The sequence below is a fragment of the Chelonia mydas genome, chromosome 5 (assembly GCF_015237465.2).
Source record: "Chelonia mydas isolate rCheMyd1 chromosome 5, rCheMyd1.pri.v2, whole genome shotgun sequence".
Lineage (NCBI taxonomy): Eukaryota > Metazoa > Chordata > Testudines > Cheloniidae > Chelonia > Chelonia mydas.
This window is the reverse complement of record NC_051245.2, coordinates 43,417,157-43,434,242: the sequence shown is the minus strand read 5'-3', so window position 1 is coordinate 43,434,242 and position 17,086 is coordinate 43,417,157. Positions and strand designations below refer to the sequence as shown.

General features: G+C 41.3%; 1 protein-coding gene across 1 annotated transcript in view; it reads left to right on the top strand.

Moving 5' to 3' along the window:
* CMYA5 (cardiomyopathy associated 5) overlaps positions 1 to 17,086 on the top strand; it is a 53,647-nt gene that overhangs the window by 29,666 nt on the left and 6,895 nt on the right. The window contains exons 7-10 of the mRNA XM_043547365.1: positions 4,191 to 4,340; positions 6,485 to 6,631; positions 7,756 to 7,903; positions 16,934 to 17,067. Of these exons, the coding sequence (XP_043403300.1) occupies positions 4,191 to 4,340; positions 6,485 to 6,631; positions 7,756 to 7,903; positions 16,934 to 17,067 (579 nt within the window). The remainder of the gene's footprint in view (positions 1 to 4,190; positions 4,341 to 6,484; positions 6,632 to 7,755; positions 7,904 to 16,933; positions 17,068 to 17,086) is intronic.

The window sequence follows — 17,086 nt, the reverse complement described above, 5'->3', positions numbered from 1 at the left end:
TATCGATTTATCTTTGCAAGTAGAGTATTTGCCAAAAAACACACATTCAGGTTGACTAAAAATTTAGCAAATTCATGCTGAATTTACCAAATTCTTTCAGTTGAAAACAAAACCAAATATTTTCGAGTTTTTCAAATCACCAGAACATTTTTGTTTCAGGTTAATCCAAAGCAAATTTTTTTCTCTGATTTTTTTTTTCAGCCAGCTAGCTGAAAAATGTATTCATCCAGTTCTGCTCTCAATGCCCCTGAGAGGTAGGGAAGTGCTATTATACCCATTTTACAGTTGGGGAACTGAGCCACAGAGAGGCTAAGTGACTTGCCCAATGTCAGACAGGAAGCCTGTCACAGAGCAGGGGATTGAACCAGGGTCTTCCCAGTCCTAGGTGCCATAACTCCTGGACCATACTTCTTCCATTCTTTGTCAGTGCACTGATACTGAAATGAAATTTCCTCAGATCTTGATCTTTGAAGTCCTCTCATCCACTGCACACACTCTCTCTCCCTCTCGGTGCTGAATGGTTGATAAAATAGCAAAAATAGGGTGGTTGTTTTTTTCAGAGCGTTTTCACCACATCAGAAAATTTTCCCCTTCAAGCCACTCAGCATCCCTAAGAGCTTCCCACCCAGTAATTTTCTCCGCCCCATTCGTCCCTTCACTTAACCCACTCTCTCAGTAAAACCCTGGGGACACAGATTAACCTTGCAGCATACCCAGAATGTAATCAAATCTGTCAGGGAAAAAAGGAGGGAACAAATTCCAAAGTCAAGGACATGTCACTGATAAAAACCTGCCACCAGCCCCTGCTGTTTAAATCAGGTTACTGTTTGACTCAAGCACTTCCATTGATTGCAACTTTCTGCCAGGGGTACTATGAAAGGAGGAGGAAACTGACCATTCTCTGCGTTACACTGACCTTATGAAAACCCCTCCATGGAATGCTGTATGTTTGGCTTCGTTTTCATGTCACTGAAAACTAGAGCTAGTAGAAATTTTTTGATGGATTATTTTTCCATTGGAAAATGCCATTTCATTGAAACTGAAACTTTCCCTGGAAACTTGTCAGTTTTGATTAAATTTTATCTCAGGAAAAAAGCCTCGACATGAAGCATTTTGATAATGTCAGTACATTCCATTTCAACATTTTCTGAAGGGAACATATCAATATTCTGTTTTGAAATGACTTTTCAATTTGAAATTTATTCTATATTTATAAAAAATAAAGTTGATATTGAAATGAAATTTTTTGATTTAATACAAACTAAATGTTTTGATTGACTCGAAACAACAATTTTTCAAAAAAATTCATTGGGGAATTTTGAATTTTGTTGTTTTCATTCTAATTTGGAACAGAAACAAATTTCAAAATTGCATGATTTCCCATTAAATGGGAATTCTGGTTCCCATACAACTCTTCTGAAAACCCACAACAATTTCCCCACTGGACACTATTAGAAGACAGGCTCTTCTAGATGCAATAAAAAACCCCAAATCTGGTTTGCTTTTAGCAACTAAAGGGATGAATTTTTCAATGACAGGCAGATGTAATCTTACAGTAGCTCTCTGTATAAATCACAGGAAAACAGCTAGCATCAGCATCTACTTTGTTAATGACACAGGCGATCATCATCATTAGTCTGAAGAGAACTGAAAAGAGCAAAAGTTTTCTGCTTGGATCTTTATAGAATCCATGTAACATGGAAATTTACTGGATAAATGAAAAAACAGTGTATATTTTTGTTCGGTGCAATCAGACTATTTAATGGTGAGATATGGTTTTGTCTTCCATTGACTCATAATCCTGAAAAACAACAATCTCATGAGGGCTGGTTCTATTTTGACTGCTTATCTGAGGTTTATGAAAATCTTAGAGGACTTTGTGGCATCCCCAATCAGGTCACAAAGTGTCAGATGATATAGGGTTCGAAATCAAAGTATGGCAGCCTTGCAGAGCTCAAGCAGAGTTCTATGTCTACCCCCTGAAAGGATTATCTTCCCACAAAACATCTCTGGACATCCAAGGAACAGTTCAACAATAGTGAGACTCCACACAGTCTCTCATTCTTCATGCTGTTAAGTTCTGAGCCCTAGAGGGCAGAGCCCACTTAGCATCGGGTCCAAGCAGAGTCTGTTCCTCTCTGGGAGCAATGGCCTCTCCCACAGTTCACATCCTTTCTTTTAAAGACCTATTGCCCAGCTGTCACCCCTCCCTCTAGAACTGACAGACTGTACAATGTCTTCATGGTATGGCAGGTACTTTTCCTAGATTCCAAGGAATCTTATTAACTCTTTCTGCCCTTGAATGGCAGTGGGGTACATCCAATCCTGCCTCTGAAACCTGGCTCCTTTCTTCAGTAGGTTTCCACTTCCCACTAACTAGCTCTAGTGTAGTATTTCCTATGAACACGTGTTTCTCTCGCCTTTTTGGTTGGTCTCCTGTTCAGGAGGTGCTGTCCTGTTATAATCTCTCTGTTCAGGGCAGACCCAGGCTGCCAGGGCAGTTCAGCAAAAATAGGCTCTCCCAAGAGGCAGCCTGCTTCCCTCTCTAATACAGTGCAACCGACAACAGTAACCCTCCTGCTGGACTTTCTGATATGACAGTTTAAATTATAAGAGGCACTTTGAGGCTTCAGCAGAATTTATGCCTCAGAGTGCACTACAAAGTAGTAGATGCCTGAGCACATGGACTCACTCTCTTCTGTTAAGATTAATAGGCCTCATGGGGAAAGGACAGGGGAAGGAATGATGCCCATGACATTTTACTACACTGCAGTACATACCTGGTACCTTTAAAACTTAAAGCTATCACAGGACTCAATGGTGGAACGCGGGTTCCCATATCACCAAAGGGCAGACCCAGGCTGCCTCTATCTATTAATATCTAGACTGGGAGAAAGCAAGTTAGTGAAACGGGCGCTCCTAAGGCTGACTGGACTCTGAGCTGGTGGGGAAGGACCCACTTTACCATTCCCTGAAGAGGAGGCTTGCAGTTAGTTTGAAAGGAAGCAAATCATTGGATAGATTTCCTAAGAACTGCCACTGTGGGTAAGGGATGGGGATTGAGGAATTGGCAGTGGTTTTCCCAACCCCACGAGGGCATCATTTACATCATGCCTCTAATGCTGGAATAATATTGTCTGCATCACAGATTGTAGACCTGTGTGATGGTCTTTTTTTTTTTTTTTTAAGAAAAGAATGGACAAGATGGGATATTATCATTAGCTGCTGAGAAGTTCTGATTCTGACTAGATGCAGTTGTGCAGAAAAGGGAAATCTGCACCTGTAGAGCTAGGAAGCGCTACACCATCTTAGGGAACAAAACCCTTACCTGCCTTCACCTGATAGTATTAGGCCTTGGTGATCAATTCAATATTTGAGTTTAGGATTATTTTATCTGGGGTCCTACCAACTGGATGATACTCTGGCCTCCAAATATGCATATGATCCAAACATACTCCTCTGTAGGTATAACTGTTGCCTCTGCCTAGCCCGATAATCTGTATTTAGCCTTCCAGGTGTTGGAAGCCTTGTGCCTGGCTCCTCTTGGACTCAGGGTTTGGCTTCAATCCTTGAGCCTACCAAGAACTGTCATTGTGTCTCTCTGGGTGCCTCATGGGAGGTATGGAAGAGGTGGAGGTAGGCCAGGGGCTCACATGCTGCTGGTTGTGGCATGCTGTCTGAGGGGGAGTTCATTGGTACTCATGTAGCAACAACTCGCGGAACACCCATAAGCCTGGGAATTGCTGCTGCTGAGAAGATGGACCATTAGAGACTGGTAGCTGCGTATGGGCTGAATATTCACCTAGCTCGATAGCAGTGATATTTTTACTATTTGGCAAATATTGGGCTAACTTCTGTCAGCCTTTGCACCTATGCCAACCCCTCTCAGATCAGTGGAATTGTATGGGAGTAGTGAATCAGACAGAGAATTTCACTCCTAGCAGTTGATTCACCCATCCCTAATTGATATGAACTTATTGGCCTAAAATTGCATCTTTATTGTCCTTATTCAGTTATTTGAAATAGTCCCCCTATTTTTTATTTTAATGAATCCTTAACTGCTTGGCTGTCATATCAAGTATTCATAGTTAAGGGAAAATAAACCATCTGGTTGCCTCATGACATGCATAGCTGGAGTCGGTGTGGTTCAATACAAGCAGTATAAATAACTACCAAGGTCTGTCTTCCAGTTCCACAGACTCCAAAATTGCTACCTCAGGAACCAAACTCAGCTACAAGCACATCAATTGCAGTCTATTGGACTGTGAGTGAAGGGGACGTCATTGATTGCTTCCAGGTGTATTGCATGGAGGAACCTCAACCGAACAAAGATCAAAGTGGTATGTGACTGAACCCGCATCTCACCAACATTAGTTCAGCATCTCAAATAAAATTATATCTAAAATGATCCTTAAAAGACGTGGCTGAGCTATTGCTACATGAAAGGGAAGAGCACAATATGACTGACCCTGAAGAGGTAATATTAACAATAGTAAGGACAGATAACTGCGGAGAACATGAGTTAAGTTTTTTAAAAAATAGAACAATAGCTAAATATTTTGGCCAAAACATTTCAACTTGAGTGCTTAATGTTAGGCACCTAAACCCATATTTAGGTTCCTTAATTTTCAGAGGTGATGACCTCCTGTAGTGCCTATTTGTGTTTATGGGAGCTGCAGATACAGATCTCCACCTCCAAAAATCAGGTGCCTGATTATGGATTTAGGGGTCTGGATTTAGGCTCCCAAGTTGGAAATATGTGTTCGGTGGTAACAAAGCAGGAAGAACTCAGCAAAAATGCAACATTTCAACACACAGGTGCAGATTTTTCAAAATGGAACAAAACATTTTACTTTTTAAATATGTGAATTTGAAGTGCAATAAAGAAGTTTGTATAGTAAAAAACCAGACTAGTAATAGGAATTATTTAAAGTATTTGAATGTTGCTTCAGCATTATTTGTAAGATGTGTAGCGAGTTAAATTCCTTTCTGAGAGATTTAGTTACACAAGACAGAAATGAAGCCAAGATTCACAACTGAGGTATTACTAAAAATTTGGGGTCCAGTCCCTCAAAGTATTGAGTGCTCTGTTCTCTGCTTGACTTCAATGGGAGCTGAGGGCACTCAGCACTAGGGCTGGTCTAAGAGTTTGTCAGAACTTTTTTCAGTGGAAAATTGGATTTCCAATTAAACAAAGTCTTCCAGAGAAAATGTCTGCTTTCAGGCGTGGTGTTGTAGCCATGTTGGTCCCAGGATATTAGAGAGGCAAGGTGGGTGAGGTAATATATTTTATTGGCTCAACTTCTGTTGGAGAGAGAGAGAGAGAGACATGCTTTTGAGCTACACAGAGCTCTGCAGAAGAAGAAGAGCTCTGTGTAGCTTGAAAGCTTCTCTACCCCTCCCCCCCAACAGAAGTTGGGCCAATAAAAGATATTCCCTCACCCATCTTGTCTCTACTTTCAGGAGAAAATTTCAATATGTAATTGAAAAAACAAATGCCCCCAACCAAAAGGTTTTCAATTTTGCCCAAAAGCTAAGATTTTTCTTTTCAAAATAGTGCCACAGTGCCTCATGGGAATTTTAATCTGGGTGTTTTACACTTCCATTCTCCTTTATAGGCCAGGCTCCTTGGTTGGACTGTATCTCCCATGATGCACCACAGACAGGGATTCCTATGATTCACGTCTTTACTAAGAGGGGAGAAGGAGTTGTCCACCCAGAAAGCAGCCCACAGGGAAGAACGGGAGCATAAGGCACCCATACTACAACTCCTATGAGGCACTGCGGCACCATTTTAACTGGAAATATATTGGTTTGTGATACATTGCCAAAAAGTCTAAATTTTCTGTGGAAAACAAACAAACAAAAAGTCATTTTTGTCTAAATTTCCTACAGTAAACCCACCCCCTCTGTTTCTCAGCCATCTCTACTCAATGCCTTGCAAGAAGAACTTAGCACATTTGCCTCTAGTAATCCCTTTGTAACTTAACTTTGCTTTTCTGCCATTTTATTTGAGAGTGAATGGTAAAGAGTTAAAGCAATTTAAGAGCTAGAATACCTCCACGTTAATTAGCCAAGGGGGTGCTTAGCTATCTCCAGAAATGCAGTGTGCAATAAAAGGCCAAATGGCAATTACATTTGATGGTGGCGTTGGAACAATTTGTACAGTGTGGGTGCTGAGAGCCATTGAACAAAACTGTAAGCCCGGTATATGATGGAAACCACTTCAAGCCAGGGGGTGCTACAGCATCCCTAGTTTCAGCTCCCCTGGTGCCCACAAATAAATTATCTCCTTACTCTGCAGAACTCATTTAGTTCCTTCTTGACCATATTTTTGTGGCAAGCGTTAGGCCTATTGTATACAAGCCCTGATATGATCGACTCCTGTTTACATATTGGTCTATATAAGAGACCCTAAACCATACAAATTGTTTCTAACAGGTGTGCATTTCTCTAATGACCTGTATGTGTATGCTTGTACTAGCCTTGGTGGAAGAATACAGAGTTACAGTGAAGGAGAGTTACTGCATTTTGGAAGACCTGGAGCCAGATCGCTATTATGGTGTGTGGGTCATGGCTGTGAACTATACAGGATGTAGCTTACCGAGTCACAAATCCACTTTTAGAACTGGTATGTATATTTTGATATTTAAAGATTAGATCTCAGTTCCTGAGACGGTATTAACCAGACAATGCTATTAGAAATGTAGAGAAGTGTTTCACTGATTCCATCCACTAGATAATAGGCAAGTCAAATAGTTTCCCTACCTGTAAAATGACAGCAATGTATTTACCCTATGTGAAATTTGAGAAAACACAGAATTTAAAATGTCCCCAATCATGACTTGTACTTGAGGCACTGGAATGGAATGATATTAGTTCAATTTCTGACTCTGTCACGCATTCACTGTGTGACTTTGGGAAAGTCGCTCAGTCGCTCCATGCCTCAGTTTCCCATCTGTAAAATGGGAATGATGCTGATGATACTTACTTTTCCCCACCTTTTTTCTGTCTTGTCTATTTAAATTGTAACCTCTTTTGGGGGGCGGGAGGGTTTCTCTTATTATGTGTATGTACAGCACCTAGCACACAGAGGCTCTGATCTTAACTGGGGATTCTAGGCACTATGGTGATACGAATAATACATTATAATAATGGCAAGTAATTAGATAAGTTTTATGTATTAGCTTCATTTGACAGATGACGATCAGAGTTTGTGACTTCCTTCGGAGGTACTGTGATCTAGCAGATTAGGCACAGGTTTAGGAGGCCTGTGTTCTAATCCATGTTCTGAAATTTACTTTGCTGGATGACTTTTGTCAGATCGTTTAAACTCTGCAGGATGAGAAGGATTATTCAATTTCCCTATTGGTAAAATATGATGATGATATTTACATGCTTCATAATGAAATAATATTTATAAAGACCCAAGTATTATTGAGACCACTTGGTGGAAGCTGTGGCTTTGAGATGGGTAAAGTAAAGTGTCCTCTTCCCCCCCAACCCCCCCCCCCCCAAAAAAAAAAAAAAAAAAAGATAACGGGAGAACATTATTATAGTGTTGTTGTTTACAGTTGTTTCCACACACATTATTTCCATCTGAGGAAAAATGATCTTTCTATGCTAATTCAGTTTATTGTTTTTTTTTTAGGATTGGTGACATGTACATTTTGTGCTTGTCTTTTCATTTCAATCTGCCTAGCATATACATTGCAATTGCTTCATAGTACAGCTAACACGTCATTGTGTTCACAGCACCCTCTACCCCCTTACTAAAGGCAGAAGACTGTACTGTGTGTTGGGACACTGCCGTCATCCGATGGAGCACAGCCAACCCCGAAGCAACAAAGTCTTTCACACTGGAGTACTGCAGACAGTACTCTCCTGAAGGAGAGGGTCTCAGGTCAGCCCCTAAGGTTTGAAATGTGAATAGATGAGATTAAAGAGAAATTAAGGAGCACTGCCAGATCATGGATTATTATATAAGAGATTATTTTGTTTGTCTTGAATTACATAAGGAAGAAAAATCAGCTTCTGGGCCAGATGCTAATCTCTGAGGTTAGATGCGGGGAAACTATAAATATCGTCATTTTATTCTGCTAAACTAATGAACCCATTTACTTCAGCCCCAAACCTGAAGTCTGTAAGCAGTTTTTACTCAGGAAAAACTTCCATTGAGCTAGTCCTCAGTTGGGAAATAAAAGACATTAAGGGGCAAATTCTACCTTCTCTTCTTCAGCTATGGAGCCCCCCCGCCGCCTCCTCCTCCTCCTCCTCCCCCAGCAGAACCAGTGCACTTGTGCTGCACAGGAAAGGGCAGGGGCTAGGAAGTCTGTATGTTTGTTTTAAAAAAAAAAGAATTAAGAGACCTGAAAATCTGTTGTGCGGGTTCATTACTGGAGCGTAGCAGAAGGATTCATTCGTGTGATTTCTTAAACACATCACAAGTATTAGTACGCTATTGGTATGGAGTTTTCCTGTGTTAAATTGTAAGATTTACAATTAGATTGTAAGCTTTCCTAAGACCTGATCCATCACTGAGTTCTGAGTGGGTGGAATGCCTGGTAATTTCAATCGGGCTCTGTGCTGGCACAGGGATCTGTCTGTGCAAATCATCTTGCTATATCAAAAAAACTTGCATTGTAAGATCCTCAGGGCAGGGATCTAGCTTGCTATGTATTTGTGTAGCACCCAGAACAATGGGGCCCCAGATCTTGAGTAGGTTCAGATTCTGGATATTCTTGCAATGCAAATAATAATAATTAATAATGCATGTACTCTAAAAATCACAACAACAGGCGTATCCAAATTGTGAGTGCATGCAACTTATAAACCATTTCTCCTAGGAAAATAAATAATAATTAATCATCACTAATAAATAACCTTTCCTATCCCACCCCAAAAAAGGCTCCTACACACTAACACAAACCAACTCTTGGATTGGAGCTGGTTTGGAATTTTTTGACACATTTTTTTTGGTCAGAAAATTCCAATTTGTTGAAACCAAAACGTTTTGTACTGCTTTTGGCTGAACTTTTGGGAGAAGTTTCTCAAGTCCAGGATGGAATTTCAGGAGGTGAGGAGTGAGATCCACCCCAGAATAGTCCAGTGAGAGGGTCACTCACCTGGGATGTCAGAGACCCAGGTTCAAGTCCCTGGTCTGAATCAGTCAGAGCAAGCACTTGAACCTGGGTAGCTGATGTCCCAAGTGACTGCTCTAGCTATTTCTCTCTGGTTTTTCACCAAAACACCTCAAAGGGTCTTTGTTTCATCCTGATATGGAATGGGTCCATTTTTGAAATATCAAATGTTCGTGGGATGGCAAAACCATTTCCCACCCAGCTTGGCTTACCATCCGTCACTTCAAACACAGTAATGATGGCGCTGAGTATATATGTTGTCATCATCCATATCAAGGCTCATATTGGTCATGTGAGGGTAATAGACAGGTTCCAGTGACATAAGCACTGTCCCAGACTGCACTGACTTCAGTGTGTGTTCCCCATAACTGATCAGTATATTTTCTATCCTCTTGTACCTGCCCAAAGGATGGCAACAGAGAGAATGAGAAAAACCCCCAGGTCCCAATGACCTTCCAACCCCACATGATGCAGGGACAGTAAGGAAGATGGAGGTTTATACAGAGGGAAGAGCCCATTGCCCAAAGGCGTTTGGGGGAATAGTTTAATTGTTCTTAAAAATAACAGAAACAAATTAGGTGACACACAGAGGCGGTTGGTGATAGTCTCTAAGGAAAAGGAAAAACAAATAGGATAAATACATTTTAAAAGAATATTTAAATAGCCTGCAAAAAAAGTCAGTACCTATGTGCCAGATGTAGCCCCCAGAACTCTGCAATGTAGACCATGGCTCCTTCTGATCTTTAAATAGGGAGTTGAGGCCTGCAAAGACTAAATGTGCCAGCACAAGATGCTTTGTCTTAATCTGAACAAGAGTTCTGCATGGCTGTCCCTTGTATGCGGGCAGCTGTAGTGTGCTCAGTTTCATACACATTTTATGAGGACCTTGAGTTCCTGCCAATATTGTCTTCAGTTAGGCAAAATGTGATTGCTCCTGACTATACAATACAAGTTTACTTACAATTAATTGGAATAGCCTTTATTTTGCTGAACAGCAAAGCTGAAAATGTTCAGTTTTCTGTCATCGGTGAGCAAAATAAGTTCAGTGTGGAGCAGTTTGCTTGTGTGAAGATAATTGTGCCTACAAAATGATAGAAATGACTGACCTCATTGTCAAGTATGTCTGTGCAAAATCAGAAATGTTCATGTGTCTATATATTACTGAATCAGATTGATATTTTGGCCTTTCTGTGGTAGAAAATAGCTTTTCACTGTGACCAGAGTGAAATTTCAGAAAGGACAAAAAAATGAAATTTGTCAAAATTGCTTCAGCGAGATTTTCCTAATTTTTCGGAAAGATTTTTGCCTCCTTTGATATAATAGTTTCTAACCTAAGAAAACCGCCATTTATTTTCACAAAAATCAGGAAAAAAAGACTAAACTGGAAAATGCTCTGAACTAAAGTAGGATGTTCCTCTGGCAATATTTTTTTTTGCACATAGCCCAAATAATAAGTGGCCCGATGAGGGTTGGCGAGTATATGGTCACATAACAGTAGGGTCCAGGAAACTTTGTGGGACTCCCCTACAGTTTCCTCTGAATTTTTCCATTGGAGGCATGGGGAACCTCCATAAAAGCAAACAGGGTGTACGTTTGACAGACACCACAGATCTTGGGGATATGCCAGGCACAGGCCATTTACACAGTGAACCTGTATCTCTAGTCTCATCCTGTCTTGCTCCAGCTCCATGAAGCCCAGAGACTCCCCATCTAGTGCCTGCCTCTTGGATTTCCCTTGAAAGGGGCTTCTGCAGCACCAATGGGGATCCAATGGATAGTTAATACAACTGCTGGGATGGCCTGGGCATGGTGGAGGGAGCAGAGAATGAGGGAGGAGACATGGGAAGTAGTGGGCAAGTTGGGGGGTAGAGGATGCAAATTGCACACTCCTGCTGGTATATGGAACTTGCCAGGAAAAGGTAATACGGTCCTAGGCTACATAAACTGCTCTGCATATATCCTTCTGGGGAGCCACCACAGAAAAGGAGGGGTCTCCAATGTACCACAGGGGGCTGGATCAGGTGCAAGGATACAGGGCTTACACGCAAATGGTTGTGGCCTCCTGGAGGTTCCAGGAGATCAACCAGGTATGTGCACAGGACCACACCCTTTCCTGTGGAGACAATCCCCACTCCCCAGTGGGAGAGTTTGGGGGAATCTCTGCAAAGAAATTGGCACAGAGATTTTCTCCCCAAATGTCCCCCCCTTTCAACTTTTCACCTGCATGAGGGATGATTTAGTGCAGAACCTTTTTAGTCCTCTGACAACAATCAGTCCCTAACCTTGCTATTGTGGTGGCTGAAGATTTCCTACTGGCTGTGTGTAAACTCATGGAGCTCCTCCTCACACATCCTTGCTTTTCTTTAATCCTTTTCCAGGGTAAGTGGGCTTGAAATATTTCTTTTGATTTCTACACGTCTGCTGTTTTCTCACAGTTCCGCTTTTTCTGGGTGGAGAAGTCAATGGAGCTGTGGGTGGAAGATGGAAAATGTTGAGAAATATAGTCCTGGGACTAGCTGTGTGGGCTGTTCAGATAGAAACTGTGAGAAACCTGAGACACAGAAATTAATATGTTGTGAATTCATAAGAAGTGGAAATAATTGTGTTTGTGTTTTCCTGAGTGAATTTAATCCCTGTGATCAGTGTGAGTTTGACACCCCTAGAGACTGAAATCTTCCATCTGTGCGTAGAATAGCAGGGCAAGCATCCCTGCCCATTGCCTTGCCAATATGATTTGGTGACATGGACACCTGTCCAGTAGGAACTAGATTGAGACCACCAACTCCTTTCACACAGACCACCTACTGGCAAAACTTTCTCTCAGCACCACTGATCTGTGGTGGATTTCAGCTGGCATCCTGATGCCAACAGGAACCTTCAGGTATCTATGCAATACTATACCTATCTACTGGCAGGAACACTAGCCTGGGAGAGAATGGACTACTTTGCTTGAGGCCACTCTCAGAAGTACGGTCTCCATCGAGCAAATAGGTCTGGGAATGATATAACAATGTTGTCCAGTGTCAAACAGTGCTGTGGAGACATTGTGAAAACTTGTGTATGCTGAGAAGTTGCATCTGCCACTGAAGTGAATGGCAGCTGTAGGTGCTCAGAACCTCGGACAGCCCAAGGTGGCTCAAGATGAGCATCCCAAAACAGCCATTCAAGATTACGCAATGCTTGTAAAAAAAATTGGGCCTAAATGATTTGCATGCACTCACTGAAGAAGAGCCCGGTACTGTCTTCAGATATACTGTGAGGTGCTATACTTGCAAAATGTGTGCATTCAGCTCCCACCACAGATATCAAGGATGTCAGCACAGCTCTAGATGTTGGGTTTCATTGGTGGATTGTTTGAAAGGGAAAATAACTATTTAAAATACAGAGGGGATTCTGAACACTTTAACATATGTAAGTCATCCATTGGCTTACACTGTATTTGAAAGTACCCCTTTAGAATTTTTATTGAAATAGATGGGAATAAATGGGATATAATTGTTGTGTGAATAAAAACGAAAAACAACTACAAATCAGATTTCTCATGACTCAGGAAAATCTCTAGTGTTCTAGGTAATTTCTGAGCATTGAGCTACATCAGTCAGGTGACACAATTTTGTTCACCAATTTAAATGTGAAGAAAAATGTAACTCCTTCCTGCTTAAAGTCAAATAGTGTTAAATATAATACCTGAAATTTGGACACTGGCTTTGAGACTTAGATTTCTCATTCTAAACAGGAGCAAAAGAGAAAATGAAAAAAAATCAAGCGTCTTGTGTTCCTTTGCTTTTAATGCCCTGTACTTTTTGTTAAAGGTTTTGTAGCAATAGTATGCAACCTAAAGAAACCTCTTGGAAAAGGGCCAGGTTATGTCATGCTTTGACAATACAATTATCTTTTTACATTTCCAATTGTCTGTAAAATGTGCAGGCATATTTTAAACAGCAAGTATATAACAGAACACTCAGCATATTTTGTTAGATTGATTTCCCTTCCTTCCATGACAGAAATTACAGGGTTCAATGGTTTTTGCTAGATTAAGGGTGATCTAGCATCACAGTTTATCACAGTACTTGGAAATGGAACAGGCTTTTCCCATAGCACCATCAGGATGTTAACAATGCTGATTCCCTTCCCACATACTTGCCTTATACTCACATAAACCAGGCAGTAATCATGCCTTTTTCACTCTAAAGTTTGTATTACTGACTAGAGGGCTGACCTAAAGCATAACCAACAAAAGTGATTGCCTATGGCTCGGAGAGGGGGGAGAGGGGGTGTCATTGGTTCAGTTTTCCACCTCATCCCTTCCCTCAGCAGCCAGACCAAAAGGCAAGGCATTCAAAGACATTTCTTGTTTGGGACTCAGCTTGTTGTGAGTCTGGTGCTGGCTGAAATTAACTGAGTGTTGCAAATGAATGTCCATCTTGTTGGCTTATCCTCTTTCATTAGTTGGCACCAGCAGGGATATTTTTTAAGCCTTAATCTCAGATAAAATTGATGGGCTCGTATTCTTAGGAAGCTTAAAGCTAGCTAAAATAGGTTACTAAGCACAGTACCTTACTGGCAAACCTGATCACTGTTTTACTGATAGGTCCATTCTGAGTCCAGACAACTTTTGTGCTGCTATGAAATCTGCACTGTAGGTAAAATATTGCGCTCTCATATTGAGATGGGCCCAAAACCGGAATTCAAGTATCCTCAGACTTGGAGGAGATCCCAGTCTGAACTGGTTGGCTGATCCTACTCTGAACACAAACCGCAGCTCTGAACGCCCCTGCGTTTGGCTCTGACTCAGGATGTGAATGTTGCAGTTTGCTCCCCTCTCTACTCAGATGGACGTGTTGCGCAGCCTTTGGTTAGGCTAAGAAGCCATCTCAAATGTTATGATATAATTATTCTGCAATGGGGGGGAAAGGACACCACCTGTTTTCATGGTAGGGCAGTGACTTTTGTGGCATCTCTTAGGGAAAACAGGAAGGCATTCTGCAGAGGAAATCTCTGCTTGAGAGATTTTGCCCATTCATTAGGACAAGCAGTTTTCTATATGTCTCCTTGTAGCTCTACTTTTAACTACTCATTCTTTTAACTACTTGAGCAAAATGGCTCCTTTCCAGTGTGTTCTGCTTCTATCACAGAACTTTTAATGGAGAACTATGAAAAATGACTTCACCTGCAAAAACTATTGGGGTATCAAGGACATTATAGAGTGTCCCACGCTATCTTCCCAGTTTAAGTAAGTGTGGACAACTTGTTTCAAAGCTTTGCAAAACTCCATTCCTGCCTGAGTCTTGGCTGTCTCTCCTTCCTTTCTTCTTTTATTCTACTTTAGCCTGCCTCCAAAGTGCTTCTTTTGTATTCTTCTTGTACTCTCATCATGGTTTTTTCCATGTTCCTCCTATACTCAGACCAGTCTTTCTCCTCTATCAGACTCCCCTCTCTATAGTCATCCCTCCTCTAGTCACACTTCTCTCACAAAACCTTTCTGGGATAATCCACCAATATGATTATTCACCTGCTTAAAGGCAAGCACATGCTTAAGTACCTTGTTGAATCAGGATCTTTGTCACTTACTTGATAGTGACACAGTCTGTCAATCTCCATCAATTTTGGGTTACCTGGTTCTGCATTTACTGCATCTCTTTTGGGATTTGCATGCTTATTTCTATAACGAGGTTTGGCTTAGTCCTGATGAGCTTAAAACCCCCAACCCTTTGAAGTTCACTCAGATTGGAAGCATCTTTGAAGGACATAATGATTTTTCTTCTAAAATTTTTCATGACAATAGATACTGTAAAACGCATACAATGGAGAAGTGAAATAAATTGCACAGAGTGCAATCCTGCAATCTTTATGGACACAAAGCTCCTTTTGAAGTTAAAGGGAGTTTTGCCTTCCTGAGGAACGTGTAAGGACTGCGAGATTTTGCTCATACTGATAAACAAGGCTCAGATGTGCATGTGAAAATCCTAGTGGAAGAGCACTGATCATTCTTCGGTTTGTACTGCTCTCTGGTGGGACATCTGCAGAAAAACAGTTTCCATACATTAGTAATAATGGACTTATGTAGCAAACTGCATTTGCCCGTCAAACATACTGTGGGATCATAGAAATTAGAGATGGTAAAGACTCATTGGCTAATCTAGTTCCATCTCCCTGTCGGTGCAGGAGCAGTAATTGTTGTAGTGAGACTATTCTGGTCTCATTTTAACTGTCCCAAGTGAGGGAGTTTCTATCATTTCCCCTGGAGGAACCATTTTCATCTGTCCAATATTCAGACACCGAGCAGCTGGTCTAAATTGTCAGACTATGTGCTGGGGAGATGCACAGTTGGAGCCAGGGTGGGAGGAATCCTCTTCTCCATGTTTCAGAAAAGTTGCAGAGCCTTTTCTTTTTTTTCTTTATCTAGACGCGACACAGCAAGCAGAGAGGAGGAGGTTCTGTGCTGTGGTGATCTCCAACTCTCTCTCCTCCCACCTTCCATAAGCTGGCACACAGCGGTCTTGTTCGGAGCTAGGGTCCCCCACATCCAGCTCCTCCTTGTACAACAGAACCATGTGGTTCCATTGTGAAGGAACAGGCATGCAGAAGGGGGCAGAATTTGACCCAAAATGTGCACACGCACGTGCACATTGCAGACAACAACCTACACTTACATTTGAAAACTGGGTAACTGTATGGCATGTACAGACTGGTACTTATGGGCAAAGTTACCTAATCTGTGCAGGTACCTGCTAGCTGGGCTCTCAGATACAGGTTTTGTGCATGCAATGGTGTACGTGCATTCTATGGGACTCTGAAAATATGGACCCAGAAAGTGAGAAAATGTTAAATTCAGCCCATATGTTTCCATCAAAATAAAAAGTTAAGTTCCTATTTTTCCAGGCAACCCAGGTGCCTTCAAGGTCACTTCAAAGTGTCTGTGAAGTAGATTGAGTGAGTGCTGATTCTCTCAGTTTTCCAGGAGTGTGTAATGGCACCAGCTGTCGAAGATATGAAGGCAGGAGCTTTTGAGGAATCATAAAGGGCAGGATTAATCAAAGTAGGATACTGTGCCAAGGCAGTTCTCCTACTGCTGTATTTTGCAAAGCTAGCCAGTTAAAGTGCACTGCAAAGTTAGGGAGGGGAAGCCAGGTCTTTTTTGCTGAATGATGTGTGAGATCAGAGCCCCGAATAAGATGTGTGGTTTTCATGTATATTCGAAAAATGGTATCTTCCACTCACAGTTGAAATCTGTATTTAAGTAGCCCAGTCATACCAGCCATGTGTTCTTATCTGCAGCTGTATTTATTGACGGTTCTATTTGTTTAACTCGTTCATCTGGCAACATGGATGTTTCACTGGGAAGATCAATGAAAAGTAGGGGTCCTGATTCTCCACTGCCTTGCACTTTGTATACTTACTTCCATCTGCGCAATCTGAGCACAAAGTGGGTGTAAAATGCTACTAAATCAGATTAGTTGAATTTTACACCTGATTTACATAGGTGTAAATAACTATATAAGGTGCAAGGCAGTAGAGACTCAAGTCATTTTAAAGGAATAGGCCAGTAAAACGAGGGAAAATGTCATAGGTAAAAGGCAAAATCCATCTGTAATCTGAAGAAAAGAAGGTCTGTCTGTCTGTCTATGCTTCCATCCAACCTCAGGTTTTTCTACAGTTCCCATCACTGTAATATCCGAGTACAGTATTATGTAGCTAAAATGGCTTAGCTGTTTGTATAAGAGATCATTTTAATTTGATCATGATAGTTTTAGTATGCATTTTCAATTGTAAAAATTGTTGAATTTTTCTAGATCTGTTGCTGGAATAAAAAAGCCTGAACTGCAAGTTAATCTGCAGCCCAATGTGAATTATTTCTTCTATGTGAGAGCTGCCAACTCATCTGGGACAAGTGAACAGAGTGAAGCCGCCCTCATCTCAACGAAAGGTAGATCTGCATTTTCTGA